This window comes from Ascidia mentula, chromosome 5 (assembly GCF_947561715.1).
Source record: "Ascidia mentula chromosome 5, kaAscMent1.1, whole genome shotgun sequence".
NCBI classification, from domain to species: Eukaryota; Metazoa; Chordata; class Ascidiacea; order Phlebobranchia; family Ascidiidae; genus Ascidia; species Ascidia mentula.
The window spans coordinates 16,879,686-16,894,340 of record NC_138570.1 but is presented as its reverse complement, the minus strand read 5'-3'; the positions used below and the strand labels follow the sequence as shown (position 1 = coordinate 16,894,340).

Here is a 14,655-nt window from a genome sequence, read left to right as displayed (position 1 = left end):
TTCGCTCCACTTTTCAACATAGGCAAAACAGCTCTACCGAGTGTTGCGAATAGGCTACCTAAACCTGCGCCGTTTTGCGGTCGCCCACCGGCATAATAAGGTAATGCACCACCGGCTTGTGTCATGTAATATTGTTCAAAATCACGAATATCGTCTTGAACGCAATAGGGAGTGCCGCAATGGCGTTGCATTTCACTGAAATTGCAAAGGTTTTTTTCTCAGGTGAAGTGTAACCACCACACGACCACTTTCAAAAGGAATTTCGGCCCCGAATTCGTTTCTTAAACTTAGTTCTATGCTGCGGATCGTGTTCGCTCTGACTGGATGGTGAGATAATCTGTTGAACCTTTTAAATGCAGTCGCGCCAGGTTCTCCTTGTACCGGTATGGTGTTAAGCAATGGCACGATTGAATCACCCACAATGCGTCCGTGTAAAATGTCAGAATAGACAAAGATAGAAGAAAACGCGTGATTTTCAATTGTACAGGGCCTGCGGCCTGTGTGACAGTCCGCTTCGAGCGTCGCCGCCTTTGTGGGAGGATCGTTCCCCAACAAGTGCCACAAATCAGGTGACAGCTTCATCCGACACCCTCGCGGTAGATTAATTTTGGTAAATCGTGTCACAGGGTCAAATGCGACTATGTTTTTGATTACACCGCCCTCGGGAGGGTAAGTTTCGTCATCCAGTTCGCGGAGCTCCCGTTTAAAACGTTTACTGCCTTCGACCCTAATTAATTTTCTCATTCCATTCGTAATTTCCGATCCACTTTTTTAGTTTCCATTGGGAAGGGTAAAGTTCGCAATTGGCGCGCGTTCACCTGCACTAATTCCGAACCACATGTCATTAAATTTCTCATTCTTCCACGTCCGCGGGTACTGGATATCGCTCAGCGCGACCCAACGCCTTTTTCGTTTTTCCTGTACCTTCTCCACGGTAAAAAGATCCTTTTCCACACTTTGTAATTCTTCTTCGTAAAATGAACCTCTAATTAAGTCACTGTTGTAATCGTTCAAAAAATAGGTGCGAGGAATTGTTCGACGGCGAGTGTTGACAAAAAAAATTTCCTCTGACCAGTTTTGCAGATAACCTTTCTTAAACATTCCGCGGGTGACCGCGATCCGCACCGGTGCACCCACCACAAATTTCCAAGTCCGAGAAGAAGGTCGCTATAAATCACCTTATAAGTTTTGCCAAATTATTTCCTTGTTGGCTCTGTTCAACGACACGGAGGTTGTTCGAATACTCCGGTGATACGAATTGTTGTATCCCTCCACTAAATCATCCAAAACTTCGATGTATTTGGTCTTGGATGTGTGCGTGAAATAACGCCACATGCGCTGCTTCAACGTGCGGTTGAAGCGTTCTACGATCAACGCTTTTGTTTCGTCGTTGTAAGTGGTGAAAAACTCGACTTTACATTTACGTAACCACGCTTGAAATTTGTTATTGACAAACTCCTTTCCGCGGTCGGTTTGCAATCGTTTCGGTCTGCGATCTGTTGTTTTAAAGATTTTCTCAAACGCTTTTACAAGACTTAAACCCGTTTTTGTTTTTATTGGAATCACTCAAGCGAATTTAGACAAAACATCAATCACAGTCAACAAATACTTAAAGCCCTTCTTGTACGCACTCAGTCTCGTAACGTCCACGAGATCCGCCTGCCATTGGTGGTCTATACCACCGACCACCACTTTCAAGCGTTTAAAATTTCGACGGACAGGCTTGTGAAGCCTGTAGGTGTCTTGACTTTGCAACCACCTTTTCACCTCACCCCTTTTCCGTCCGGTGGCGTGTGAGAGTCGACTGACTCCACCAAAAGCACCGCGATGCGACGGCGAAAAGTACACGTTTGAAAACTTTACAGATTTATCCATCGTTTCGCCAACCGACTTGTCCTCGCTTGACCTGAAGTGGATACGACTGGGCGCCGACGGCTTGAAGGCACGTCTTTTCTATACCCAAACAACATTGACGGCATGTTGACTTTCTCCAAGGCAGACATAAAATCATTCCAACCAATCGGTTTTGAAGCCAGACGCCTAGGCCGCACGGCAGAATGCACCAAATCTTCAATGTGACTGCCGTTTATTACGCGCCCTTCAATTAAAAGCTCGCCAGTTGGAGAGAAATCGATGTTGGGTTTTTTTTTTGACAAAGTCCATCATTCGCTTTGCCTTGTGCTGGAAGGTTCTCGGGGTGGAGTCGACAAGGTGTTTTTCTATCAGGAATTTTTCGGTCGGACGTTCCGTTTCTTCTTGCTTTGTCCCCGTGATCGTCACTTCCAACGGTTTGCTGACATTGGTCTTGTCATAAAACCGATAACGATAAAGCGCTTGGTTGTATAACTTAACTTTTTCTTCCAGCGGAATTGATTCCGATAAAATGTCTTGCATTTTCCTGTCCAACGTGGACAACGCGTTTTCAACCGGAGTCGAACGCGATGAAATTTTGTCTTGCAGTGTTTTAATAATATTCGGATCGACAAGAGCAAGTTTTTGAACGCTTTCCATTATTTTCCACCAGTAAAGAGTTTGCCCAGGACCGGAATTACTGAACCTATGAGTGGGGCCAGCAAGGCAGAAAGGAAACCTCCACGCTGAATTATCTGGCGTTTTTTTACAAGAGAAACTGACTTCTTTCCTAACTGACGAATACCCTTCTTATATTTACACAGCTTTGCGCGTTGAGGATGAGACAAAGGTACGTTCCCCTTTAAAACGTTCAACGCACATTCACAAATACACTGAAGCAGTTTTCGATCAGCACCTTTTATAATCGTTCGAACGAGTTTTGGTTTGGCCGAAGCAAGTGTGGCAAGAACAGAAGCGTGGTCATTTAGTCGCATTGACATTTTTTAGAGCCTCTTTGAGTTTTCGGAACGTACACAATCTGCGTTTCCCCGCGAAAAATGTTTGTACGCCAGCGAAATTTCTCCGGTGTTGACTGTTTAAAGTCCAAAAGTAAATAACCGTGGGCGCCCCTCGTTGCGTCTCTATAAGATTCTTGCAGCGCTCGACCGCGACCAGGTTGAACTTGCTTCGCAAGATGACTGATTTGGGATGCGTCTCTAGGATTTTTGAAAACGACCAAATAGTGTGCGTTCAAACTAATTGTACGGTGCTCTTGTCCTTTGTGAAACAAATTTTGGACGATATAAATTACACTAATGTTTCTGTGATGACTTCCCTTAGTGAAAAGATTGGTCACGTTCGCATCACATTCGCGCATTAAATCGTCCAGAATTAAAAGTGTTCGCTTCGAAGAATCAAAGTCGGTCACCATGCCTTGAACAAATTCCACCCCATCTATCTCGTCATAGGCAGATTGCCATTCTCCATAACACCACACAACACGCTCGGGTGTTGGGACCGTCAGTTTTTCCTCTATCAACCGTTTGACAAAAACCGATTTACCGCAAGAAGAAGGCCCGGCTACCAGGCATGTAAACGGATGTAGAAACTCCATTTTGTTTAATAACGTGTGTACCTGTTGCACCTTAAACATACTGAAAGTCGCACAAAAACATCGCTTTAAATACTTTATTTCACAGCACACAAACGAATCACCAGCGAATCAAATAAGTCACTATTTCAGTAATATCAGGTGTCAATGTCCCCACACGTTCTCGCGCACACGCCTCTTCCCAGTTTGGTCCACAAACATCTTTTCCAACCCCATCACTTTCTCGCGAACATGATTTCACGAAGTTTTCTCCTTTATACCTGAGAAGAAACTCACATCGAGGTGAATGTCGGGCATGTTCCTCCCAAGGTGAGTCGTGCAACTCCCAGTTGAAAAGTCCACGCCCACAATACCAACACTTCACTTTATCACCACTCCCCGTGAAGTAAAAACCAGCTTCGGCGAGTTCTGACGGCGACGCATGGATGTGATAGGGCCAAAAACCAGTCCCGAATGATTTCAACCGCTTTGTTTCATTCGACATCGTCAAAAACTTGGGTTGTAAACAAGGAAACTTTTTAACACGTTCAAGAACCCAGTTTGGAGTGCCCAACGTCGAACACAGCAAATCTCCTGCACTCATCATTTTTTCTTGAACCAGAAAGTGGCACTAACAATACACTCGTTTGAATTCAATCGCACTATTTATATTCTTAAACACCGCATTCGACCGACCGCATAAACCAATATGCTTCCTGTCACACACACCCGACTTTCTCAGAACTCTTGCGGAAGCCCGAAAGCGTGAAGCCCGAAAGCTAAAAGGGCTCTATTTTAGCGGAGAAGCGGGCTCGGAGCTAAAGATCTGATCGGAGGAGGGGGACATTTTTCGGAGCCAAGGACCTTATCGGAGGAAGACCTACATCCGAGGAACTATTGCTGCATCTTCATGGCGAGCCTATACTACTTTCATCTCTTGGTAATTTTGTAACAGTCACAAAAGTCAAACAGCAAGGCCTTTTAAATGAAGATTTGGCTGCCTTGCTTTTATTAGCTGCCTGAGCGTAGCTAGTTTTGTCCCTCTCCATTTTGCGTCCGCACCCGACGCGCGCAACTTTAGAATGTTGTCAACGCCAATAACAACCAGAGAAATACCGACACCCCATTATAGCGCCCACTCCCGGATGATACATCATCAAAATTTGTCCACGCGATGTTATTGTTTTTTTTCGAAATTTATCCTCACTGAATCCGACTGTATAGCATATATGGCATACATACACATATAGCAAAAATAATATGCCACCAATAAACGTACTGTATAAGACCTTTCACGACAATAGCCAAAATAACCGGAAAACGCCCCACATTAGCGCCCACCTGTGGACTATACATTAACCTCCAAATAACCACCAGATGTCACTGTTTTTTCCCGTACGCGTTTGTTATTGTATTGTTGTTTGTATTTGTTGTTCTCGCTCGCCATTTATTTGCGCCAACTTGTGGACAATAATTTAATGATTGACCAATCACTAGGAGTCGGTATATTCTCCCGTACGCGTTTTTCCTTCTATTGTTTTTTTTTCCTTCAGATACGCCAGTTCATCACCATTGTACGCCCCTGCATCACCAGCGTATGATCCATCATTACAGCGTACGTGCCCCCCGAGGTTCAACGCCGAAGCACCCACGGTCTCCGATCCGGTGTACCTTCCACCCGAAGTGAGGAACACCAGCATCCAGTCGCCGATCACAACCTCGATCCTGTACAAACCCGTACAGGGATGAAGAAAGAAGAGGAAGAAGAGTCTTTCACCCTAAAAGCAGTACTCCAAGTGCTGCCACATACTCTTCCCGTCCGACGACGACATCTACCGTTGCAAATACAACCGAAACATGTAAATGGGGCATACGCATACCGCAAGACTTTGACACGACTATTTAGCGCCATTGTGAAATTTCTCGCGTCAGCGCAACCGTTGTGACAAAATAACTCCATTTGTTTATTCACCCAAAAAGCGCAGTTTTAATTTGATTAAATTAGAGCGAAAACTAAATTTTGATATTGATTTCTCGCTGATTAGAAAAGTTAAAGAAAAGGTTATTTGTTATGTAGTAAAGGTTTACAACCGGGACTTTACTGTTATCCATTCTTCATAGAATCGTCTCAAAAAAAGGAAAAATTCTGCCAAGAACAAGACGACTCGATTGCCATTAAGGTCGACCCACAACACTCTGAAGTGATGCAACATAGAGGATAATCAACTTGTATCGTATTCATTTTTCAACAGTTTTATTCATTTTCGCAACACTCGCCATATGTCGCATAGTTTGGTTGTGACTGCGTTTCCATTGTGTTTGAAATATTTTTCCAAAATTTTGGGTTTGTGTTCTGGCATCGCACAAACACCGTAAAAACATCCTGCTTTTCGCAACAACTGACAAGGGCAAAATTTAACGTGGACAAGGCTTGTGCTGTAAACATTAACCACACACTGCCGTACCTGACCACACGTAACTGTTCAGTCTGTACATACCGTTTCCCTGCCAGTGTGCTTTGCTTGATGCTGCTGTTTTATTTCCTCCTATATTGCTGTGACGAAACCAAATGAGGGGAAGGTTTTCCGAAGATTTCAAGCAACTAACATTGTATATATTGTATTTGTGATATGTATATTAAACCTATCCCTTCCACGAACCAATCCATACTTTTTGACGCTCATCAAGCTTTCAGTGCAATCCGAAAAGTCGTTATCTATACAAATTTGATAAATGGGACTGAGGTTTGTGCCTGTGATTAACAACATGTATGCATAAATACAGTCAGCAAGATCAGGTTTTCTTTTGTGAAAACAAACAATCCTTCACACTCACATATTTTTACTGAAAACAACAGCACTATATAAACAAAAATAAAGTGTCAACGCATTCAATGCCGAACAAACAATAGAGAGTTTAGGTCTGAAAAGTCGTCCCAGTGCAGTAATGGATTATATCTCGGATACGTCATATGTGGGCTATATTGGAAACACATAAAATGGAGGCATACCCAACCACTGGAAACTTTAAAACACAAATATGACCCATATCTCAACTAAATAAATGGAACAGTTTCGGATGTGATAGCTGTGGAGTAATGACGATATCAGAGTAAACTAAAAAAAAATGCTCACGAAAACACACAGGTGAAAGAATAGGAAGGATTATAGATGCGATTATCTTTGCAAGGAATCCGGTAGCATTCCCACGACTTTCGTTGCCGTCTATTACTTTACCAATCTTAAACCCCGTCACTTTGGCACGTAGGCTGCACGACATCAATCGTGACGTCACCGACTCTAAAGATTGGATCGGAGTGGAGGAAGTGAATGGCAGATGCGATATCGGCACAGAGTCGGACGTTGGCCAGGGGAGGGAGCCAGAAATCCTTCTTCCTGGTGTATTGGAGGAAGGGGAGGGTGTTCATACCGTCCACGTACTCGAACCAAACTCCGAACTCGTTTCGCTGGCGAGTGTGACCGAGTACGCGGATCACGTGATCGTGATTAGCCAACCGGGATAGTGAGACGCCCTCCGTCAACCTGCAACAAACGTACCAGCTCAATTAATGAGATTTGTGAATAACTGTAGATCCATGTTTGAATTTTACATGAAAAACATTTATGTGAATAAAACCTCTAAACCGTGTCAATATATTTTCAAACTTACGTTTCCATCTGTTGTTCGGTCGATATTTCGTCCTCTTTGTTAATGTACTGCACTGTTACATTTCCATGCATGTCATTCCACGCCTTCTGAACAAGCCTGAAGTTTCCGTTGTCAATAATTTTGTCCATGGAAAATGTCAGTTCGCTCGGAGGAACAAAACAACCCACAGCCTAAAGTAATGGATTTGTTAAACTGATCATAATCTAACTTAATGGTTGTCTTAAACAGTCAGAGTTGTGCAGAATTACTGCATTGACAAAAGCGTTTCTTTTAGCATAAAATTGCATCACACGTTTGTTTCCAATCATGGATCTCGCAACACATTAAAAAAAAACGACCGCAAAATTCTTTTTTACAATAAACATTTTTCTACCTTCTTAGAAGCAAGTTTTTGGTCCAATATCTTTAACCTGGCTTCTGCTGCTTTGAGTTCCTGCAAAAAGAGTAACAGATCAAGTAAAATGTTCAATGATAATTTATCATAGCTGGTGTGTACACTCTGGAATCAAGAGACACAAGATGCAGATCTGCAACAAAACCCAGACATTGACATGACATCCTCTAGTTAATGTTGCAGATACACGATAACTAAAGGAAAAGGTTAAGATTTACTAAGGGCATGTGACTCACCAGGGGTCACCAAACTATGGTCCACAAGGCTAGTCCATGGGGCCCACCAGTCTAGCCCCCAAAATAGCACAACAGTTCATCCTACCCCACTATGAGATAAATCGTGTTTCTTTTGTTATATACTGACGTGGATAATAGGCTGAAGTCTTCAGTATTTAAACTGACTTTCCATTAGTTTCCTCAACGTTGCATTTGCCCAAAGTTGCGACGAAGAGAGAATTCTTTTTCCACACTTCAAACATTTCTTATGAATCCTTCAAATGGTTCTTCCATTGCAAAGAGAGCTTCCTAAAACTGAAAAACACACATGACAAATTCAATGACATGTAAGTGATAGGTGACATATTTCTTACCCAGCCCCCGGCCAGTGGCACGCTTCACCATAACTAAGGTTGGCAAGATCACATCCCAGATGAACAACCTGTAATAACTGGAACACAAATATGTATATATGTTAATATATGAAATTACAAGTACACAGAAAAAAGTAACCGTCTGTTCCAGCTGTTTTAACAATACAGAATACAACACAAAAAGCTACACATTTTACAATAAACAAAATATCAAACTGACCCCTCTGATTAAAGTCCTGGTCTCCATGGTAGCAAGTCTGGAATCAACAATCTTGATGGCAACAATTTGTGCACCAGGTGTAATAAAATTTTTGTCTGGTTCACCCGCGAAGTTATGGCTACAACATCACCCAGGTAATCGCCCAGTAGTTATGGCTGCAACATGCATTCCATGTGACCCTACAGGATATAAAAAACAAATGTGACTCAACAATATACTAAGGCGATTAATACAATTAGCAACAACACACAGAACTTTTCCTTCTTCATAAATGCTCACGAAAAAATTGAACATAGACATTGTTAAGAATTATAATTGAATATTTTTACATGGATGCTTGATGTGCAACAACATCACTAGTCACCAAGCTGCACTGTTGAGAACTGATATGTTTGACAGCATACTGCTTTAACTTTTGCCTGTCCAAATTGTTTAAACATCACCATATTTGACTTACTGCTTCGTGTACTCCAAATACACCAGAAAGAAGAATTTCTTTGACATTTCATCGGGTGCAAAAAATCCCACATTAACAAATTTTATAACGGCATAATCGAATGCTGCCTGAGCATAATGAGGAGTCCACAAATGTCTGTTTGGATTATCCTGATGATGGACCAACTGTCGCCCTTCAAATAAACACATGTCTATTTTATCCCAAAAAAGGTAACTGGAGAAAACAGATTAAATAATTTCATGCATGACTTTTGATTGTGAGGATGAAGCGCAGAATAGCAAACACATCTCATATGTTAAAGCATTTGGAAATTTTGTGCAGAATATCAGTAAACATTTTCAAATTTCATTTGGTAAAAGTTTATGGGTCAGGTGAAATTCTAATTGATGGCTACTATGTCCTGGGTGTCTCACACCTAAATTTACAAAAACAGTTTGCTTAATAGCTGAAAAAAAGCCTGGGCCGTATATTTTTATCAATGTCACCAATTTTTTTAAAAAATAAGCTCATAAAATTTAATGTACGTTAAAACACACGAAAAGGTTTCAAAATACTTACAAAGCATGTCCTTTCCCATGTTGTCGGATTTATTGTACGAGAATGAATATAACAGTTAGATATGGTTGATGTTTGATTCCAACAAGTGCTTTGTGGGTGCAGGGGACGCTTATCCTCACCAGGTATATTCATTATAGTGATTACATATCATATTTGCAATTAGACACAGTTGATTGTGCATGTATTTATCTTACAGTACCCAATCAAATTAGACAAAGGTGAATACACAATACGCTTACAAGTCTCCCATTCATCGAGGGACGCCCTACACCGACTCAAGGACGCCGCACTAGTGGTGAAAGCCAAACTGTCGTCATCAATATCACTGGATGTTTTTTCCACATACAGAGACGCGTTGATGGGAAGTAACAAGATGTCGAATCAAACAGTGATTCCTGGACATCCATTTCCATTCTATGTTGCTCCTTTACAAGAAGACAAGTAAGATTGTGTTTATTTGGTTTGTTTGTCATGTGACAAGCGCTAAACAACATTTAAATCACTTTTAAATATTTCAGATTACCAAAGCATGTGACTGGAGGACAGTACCTGATTGGTCAGATGAGCATGGCAAAAGGGGAGCTTGGAAAACGTGCAGTAAGTTGTGTTAATTCAAACACTCAATTTATCTTCCTCTGAAGCAATGTGTATTGTTAACAGAGCTTGTATAGCAGAAAAAGGTCCAAGATTTCTGAAGAGGTAGAATAACAAACTATGCAGAAATTCACCTTTTGCCTTTGTTGCTTTTTTTCATATAGATGATGTCCTAGACTTCTGCATCTAAATCAGTAGAGTTCAAATCTTATATGTTGCATATCTTGTTTCCTGCAGTACACACACAAATTCACGTACGTCCTGATCGACCCACCGGGGAAGAACAAAACTAACCGCAACTCAAACTCAAAGAAATCAAACAAAAGCTCCAACCAGTGTGAGGATGATGTCAGAGACCTTCAAATTTCCTGGGTTGCTAAGTATGACGTAACCAAATCCGATAATTAACAAAATCATTAGCCCTGTTTACATGGACGTCTAAAGCGGGTTCGCGGCACGCTTCTTACCCGCTTCCCGCCATTATCAGAAAAAGCGTTACGCATCACAGCCCAAGCTAGTTCGGAAGCGGTTTCGGCGAACTAGCTTAATAGGGGTGGGTTCGGAAGCTAGTTCGCCCAACTAGCTTCTTTTCGCGAACCAGCTGTTCGAAAAATTTGGCGGCAAAATCAAGTTAGGTTAGGTTTGCTTGTCGATGTTTTTCGAAGATATTCTTTTTGAGGTTTTAATTTGTGTGCTTGGTATTAATATTTATTTCATAAAAAATGACAAAAATATTGCGAAAAAGTCCAGTAATTTGGACCAACGAAGCAATACACCAGTTGTTAAAAAGTGTTGAAGAACACCCAAAGCATTCTTTACTCAATCTGAAATGGGTCAACCACTGGGAATCATTAAAACCGGGAACTATAACATTCCACCATTGTCCTGACCTAAAACAAACGAAAATAACATTTAACTTAACCAAGATAGAAAACTATGTATGCAAAGCGAAGCACAGTATTCCAGTAAGCATAAAGCTTGGCCCATAAATACCACCAATATCTCACCTCTGTAATCGCCACGGCCGTTCAAGTCTTCGATTGTGAGAAAGCAACGCATTGACATGTAACAACAGCAAAGCCTTTTTTCGTTTGCACCGTTTTTGGTAATTATGAAGTAAAAGTAGAGCCCTAACTTCCAACAAACTATCTGTTACCGCCATATCCATTTTGCGAGAACCGAATTTCGCGCTCATGTAAATTGAGCCCCGAAGCTCGCTCGTTATGGTATGTTAGTTCTTCACGGCTCGATGCCGCAAGCTCGTTCGCAAACCATTTCATGTAAACAGGGCTATTGCTGACACGATTATATCCTAAACTTTGATATTCCGTGACAGACAAGAACGACTGGACTTGTTCGATAAACTGAGGTTGGACTGGGGTGAACACATACCTCTTTAAATGGCTAAACTACAAGCACTTGAAGCAGCAAAGGTAATCATTACTTTTATAAGACAGGTTAATTTGTAAAAATTCCTGGAAATACTTTGAAAACAAAAGTTATTTTTTCACCATCATTAAGCTCATGCATTTGTAGACAAGAGAGGAGAAATTGGATGAAATAATAGAGACGGCTGATGAAGTTATATCTCGTATTGATACTCATCAATTATCAGCTAACCTTGGGATTAAGTGCGACCCAAGACCAGATGCTGCTTCCATAAAGAGGTAAAACCACCAGACTGGCAACCATTTAACTCTAGTGTGATTCGTTAAAATTCTATTTCTGTGTAAAACGTTTCATGCGAAGAGCTTGTGAAAGTAATATAATGTTATGTCAATAATATTCTTATACAGTATATATGTGTGTATATTTACAATGCAACTTAGCGATTGCTTGCAAGTCAATCAATATTACATAAATTTAAGCCATTCCATGTTAAATCATCACCAAATGACCTAAACCTCTTTAATGTAGATGAAACATATGTGTTAAGTACTATGGCACAGTCACACATGCCAAATTTTAGTTCACTCCGATCATTGGTTCAAGAGTTATGTTTCCATACAGTTGTCGTTTTGGGGCAAAGTTCAGGGGTTTGCCTTCTGCTTTAACCCCTTTATTTCGAAAACTACTTGGCCAAATTTGATGACTTTGATATTGTTTGAAAGAGAATTGTCTGTATAATCAGTTTTGATTTTTTTGTTTCCTTCTTACAATGACCTCTTGACCTTTGTTGTAACCCTGAATTTGACCTGGCCTGATTCGTGACCCAGAGGTCGTCAGATGGTTAACTTTTAGGTCTTATAACATACAGCTTACAGCTACAACATATCAAATCATTGAAGTGGTAAAAGTTTTTGGTTTCTTGTTATATCGCTTCATAAAGATAATATTGGCTAAGAAACATCTCTTTTAGTCATACATGAGTAATTTGGGATATACCTTGTTTTTATACACAGCATGGAATATTAAATGTTATAATGTAATTTTCCCACAAGCTGTGGTATCAAATAGGGCGATTTTAGTGCATTGAAATTCAATTTTTCCTAACAACAAACTTGTTTTCCTTTCTCAAGGTACACAGAAAATAAACCTTATTCATAAATACATAGCACCCCACTTCATCCACATTCTGAAAATTGTTCCTCTTCTGTTATAATATATGTTTAATAAGGGCAATAATTGTGTTCCTATCACACACGAAATGTTTCCTTCAGTGGTCCAACAAGTTTCCTCCTGGTTTGGCCAGTAGAACAATTAAGATGGTTTTAAGTGATTTGACATGGAATGACCCATTTACATTTTCCTTCGCAGTGAAAGTGAAAAACAGAGATGTCATCTCATTGGATCGCTCGTGTATAAAGGTTGTGCTCTCGCAGATAAAATGATTCAACTTGACACAGCGAGGGAAGAAAGATCAAAAAGTGAAGCCACAGGTGTCTCTTTATTATCTTTGATTCATGCTTATATCGCTGTAATTATACTTGTAGCTTAGTAACATATTTTACATTGTATTGAATTCACCAGTTGTGTTTTAAACACATTTCTTTCTAAAAAGATGAACCGCATGAGGGCGCTGACAATCTTAGTAGTTGTGATACAACTTATGGTGAAATTTGTGGACAACTTCAAGAAACTTTCGAAAGGTTGCAAATGTTTGCGGACATGAACGAGAGCAAGGTGGGATGGAAAGTATATATTCATTCTATACAGAGTACCAGCATATATACACAGTATAAACAATACCAGTGCAAGCTTTTAATGACATTTTTGTCGTTTCTAGGTTCTGCCTTTTGTTTTTAAACACGCGGTCGCCAATAAGAAATATGGTCTGGCGGCCCGAGCCCTGCTTAAACAAAGCGACGACAAGAAATGCAAAGAGACTGACTTGAAACTTATTGAGGTTTGTATCCAAGTCTTAATATTGACGTGTTACGTCACCTGTGTTTTGGGACGTCTAAACACTATTTACACGCAAGAAATTCACTTCAAGCTTTGTACCCAAGAAACTTGTCGCTCGTGCGCGACCTAACATGATTGTTTGATCAAAAATGGTTTTAAACAAATGTATATAACTAAAAAACAAAGCCAGAATCATTTCTAGAATTACACAGGTATTTAAGTACAGGTTTAAAGCAAACCAATTTCGAAATATCATTGAAATGCAAAATGTAATAAAAATAAAATACAGTAAGTTTTACTTGTTGTTGCATAAAATGCAAAAACTGAGGGTGATGTTTGTAATATTTTTTCGAGCTGTGTTGTTTCAACTTACCACTGTTTGTTGCAGATTTGTCGCAAACTTGGTTGGGAATACGTGGCGCAATACATTGAGATGTCCCTTCCAATAAAATACCCAGCTTCATTCATTCCATTTTAAAGCGATACAACGTGTATTGTGTGCCGCTGTTTGTTGCGGTTTATTGCCGTCGTCCATCGCAGTTTGTCGCTGCTTTTATCTAAATTTCAATTTCAGTGTTTACTAGCAGAGATCTGAACTTTGTTTCACTGAATCAGTTTTTTTACGGCCATATTCTGCTCGCATAGGCACGAATTTGATGTCACATAATTTATGAAATATTTGCAAAACTTGATTTTTCGACTGCATTGAGGAATTATTCTTGATTTTTAATTGACAGCGAAACAACTTCCACGCAAACCTATTTTACAGGGATGTTGGTTTTTAAGCAATTGTTGCTTTCTGTGTTTTGCGCAATGAATATTGAAGGTAATTGTGTACACCTTCTCTAGAGACGTTTCTACCATGTTTTTTTTTATCTCGTTGTTGTAACCAAACGTGGTGTTTCTGATGATCGTACAATAATTCCACTTTTGTGTAGAAAAATTCAGTCCTTTTCTCAATTTGCAATGTTTGGTTGCTAACAAAGTACCAGAATCACAAGGAAATTAAGATGGAGCATTGGTTGGTTAAACAAAACTTTGCTGTGTAATGTCCGAAGCAGTTGAATTGGAAACTACCCTTTATCTAATATTATTTTGCGCGAGTGGCACGTTAATATTTTTTGTCGAAAGTCTGGTAAAAATTCCCATTTCACAATTAATGCCTACAACAATCTAGTGTTTCAGGTTCTTTACATGTACCCACATTCGTGCAGTTTTGCTTTATTGGCCAGAAGAATTGCTGGTGTTTTGTAACACATGAAGGCCCCCTCCAAATTGCTCAATTGTAAAACAAAGACGTTGCAGCTGATTGAAGGTAATGTACTGTCAGAATTGGTGAATGACTGAATGTTTTGTGGGGGAAAACTTAGCTCTGTGGAAGCTGATA

General features: G+C 40.3%; 4 protein-coding genes across 4 annotated transcripts; 2 read left to right on the top strand and 2 right to left on the bottom strand.

Moving 5' to 3' along the window:
* Positions 1 to 3,563: 3,563 nt before the first annotated feature.
* LOC145903071 (baculoviral IAP repeat-containing protein 7-B-like) lies at positions 3,564 to 4,049 on the bottom strand. Its single transcript, XM_082991156.1, has one exon. It carries the CDS (start codon positions 4,047 to 4,049, stop codon positions 3,564 to 3,566), a length of 486 nt encoding a protein of 161 aa, XP_082847282.1.
* Positions 4,050 to 6,253: 2,204 nt separating this feature from the next.
* LOC145902490 (uncharacterized) lies at positions 6,254 to 9,648 on the bottom strand. The gene is made up of 8 exons (XM_082990481.1): positions 9,330 to 9,648; positions 8,772 to 8,943; positions 8,315 to 8,493; positions 8,095 to 8,171; positions 7,869 to 8,035; positions 7,485 to 7,544; positions 7,112 to 7,281; positions 6,254 to 6,984 (listed from the first exon to the last, which is right to left on the bottom strand). Exons 7-8 carry the CDS (start codon positions 7,237 to 7,239, stop codon positions 6,684 to 6,686), a joined length of 429 nt encoding a protein of 142 aa, XP_082846607.1. The 5' UTR covers positions 7,240 to 7,281; positions 7,485 to 7,544; positions 7,869 to 8,035; positions 8,095 to 8,171; positions 8,315 to 8,493; positions 8,772 to 8,943; positions 9,330 to 9,648; the 3' UTR covers positions 6,254 to 6,683.
* Positions 9,334 to 10,331, top strand: LOC145902489 (tripeptidyl-peptidase 2-like). Its single transcript, XM_082990480.1, has 4 exons — positions 9,334 to 9,451; positions 9,526 to 9,770; positions 9,848 to 9,926; positions 10,161 to 10,331. Exons 1-4 carry the CDS (start codon positions 9,398 to 9,400, stop codon positions 10,329 to 10,331), a joined length of 549 nt encoding a protein of 182 aa, XP_082846606.1. The 5' UTR covers positions 9,334 to 9,397.
* On the top strand, positions 10,261 to 13,797 carry LOC145902488 (tripeptidyl-peptidase 2-like). The gene is made up of 7 exons (XM_082990479.1): positions 10,261 to 10,303; positions 11,260 to 11,356; positions 11,460 to 11,590; positions 12,681 to 12,802; positions 12,925 to 13,046; positions 13,150 to 13,269; positions 13,657 to 13,797. The coding sequence occupies exons 2-7, from the start codon at positions 11,324 to 11,326 to the stop codon at positions 13,744 to 13,746; spliced, it is 618 nt and encodes a 205-aa protein (XP_082846605.1). The 5' UTR covers positions 10,261 to 10,303; positions 11,260 to 11,323; the 3' UTR covers positions 13,747 to 13,797.
* The last annotated feature ends 858 nt before the right edge of the window (positions 13,798 to 14,655 follow it).

What these genes read in the sequence shown, in the direction of transcription:
- LOC145903071 (XM_082991156.1), bottom strand. Translation starts at nt 4,049, where the DNA reads ATGATGAGTGCAGGAGATTTGCTGTGTTCGACGTTGGGCACTCCAAAC.
- LOC145902490 (XM_082990481.1), bottom strand. Translation starts at nt 7,239, where the DNA reads ATGGACAAAATTATTGACAACGGAAACTTCAGGCTTGTTCAGAAGGCG. An exon ending in ACCGAACAACAGATGGAAAC is followed by an intron (nt 6,985 to 7,111) that starts GTAAGTTTGAAA and finishes CGTTTGTTGCAG; the next exon opens with GTTGACGGAGGGCGTCTCAC.
- LOC145902489 (XM_082990480.1), top strand. Translation starts at nt 9,398, where the DNA reads ATGTTTGATTCCAACAAGTGCTTTGTGGGTGCAGGGGACGCTTATCCT. An exon ending in GGGACGCTTATCCTCACCAG is followed by an intron (nt 9,452 to 9,525) that starts GTATATTCATTA and finishes TTTATCTTACAG; the next exon opens with TACCCAATCAAATTAGACAA. An exon ending in GCTCCTTTACAAGAAGACAA is followed by an intron (nt 9,771 to 9,847) that starts GTAAGATTGTGT and finishes TAAATATTTCAG; the next exon opens with ATTACCAAAGCATGTGACTG.
- LOC145902488 (XM_082990479.1), top strand. Translation starts at nt 11,324, where the DNA reads ATGGCTAAACTACAAGCACTTGAAGCAGCAAAG. An exon ending in GATGCTGCTTCCATAAAGAG is followed by an intron (nt 11,591 to 12,680) that starts GTAAAACCACCA and finishes TTTCCTTCGCAG; the next exon opens with TGAAAGTGAAAAACAGAGAT. An exon ending in CTGACTTGAAACTTATTGAG is followed by an intron (nt 13,270 to 13,656) that starts GTTTGTATCCAA and finishes TGTTTGTTGCAG; the next exon opens with ATTTGTCGCAAACTTGGTTG.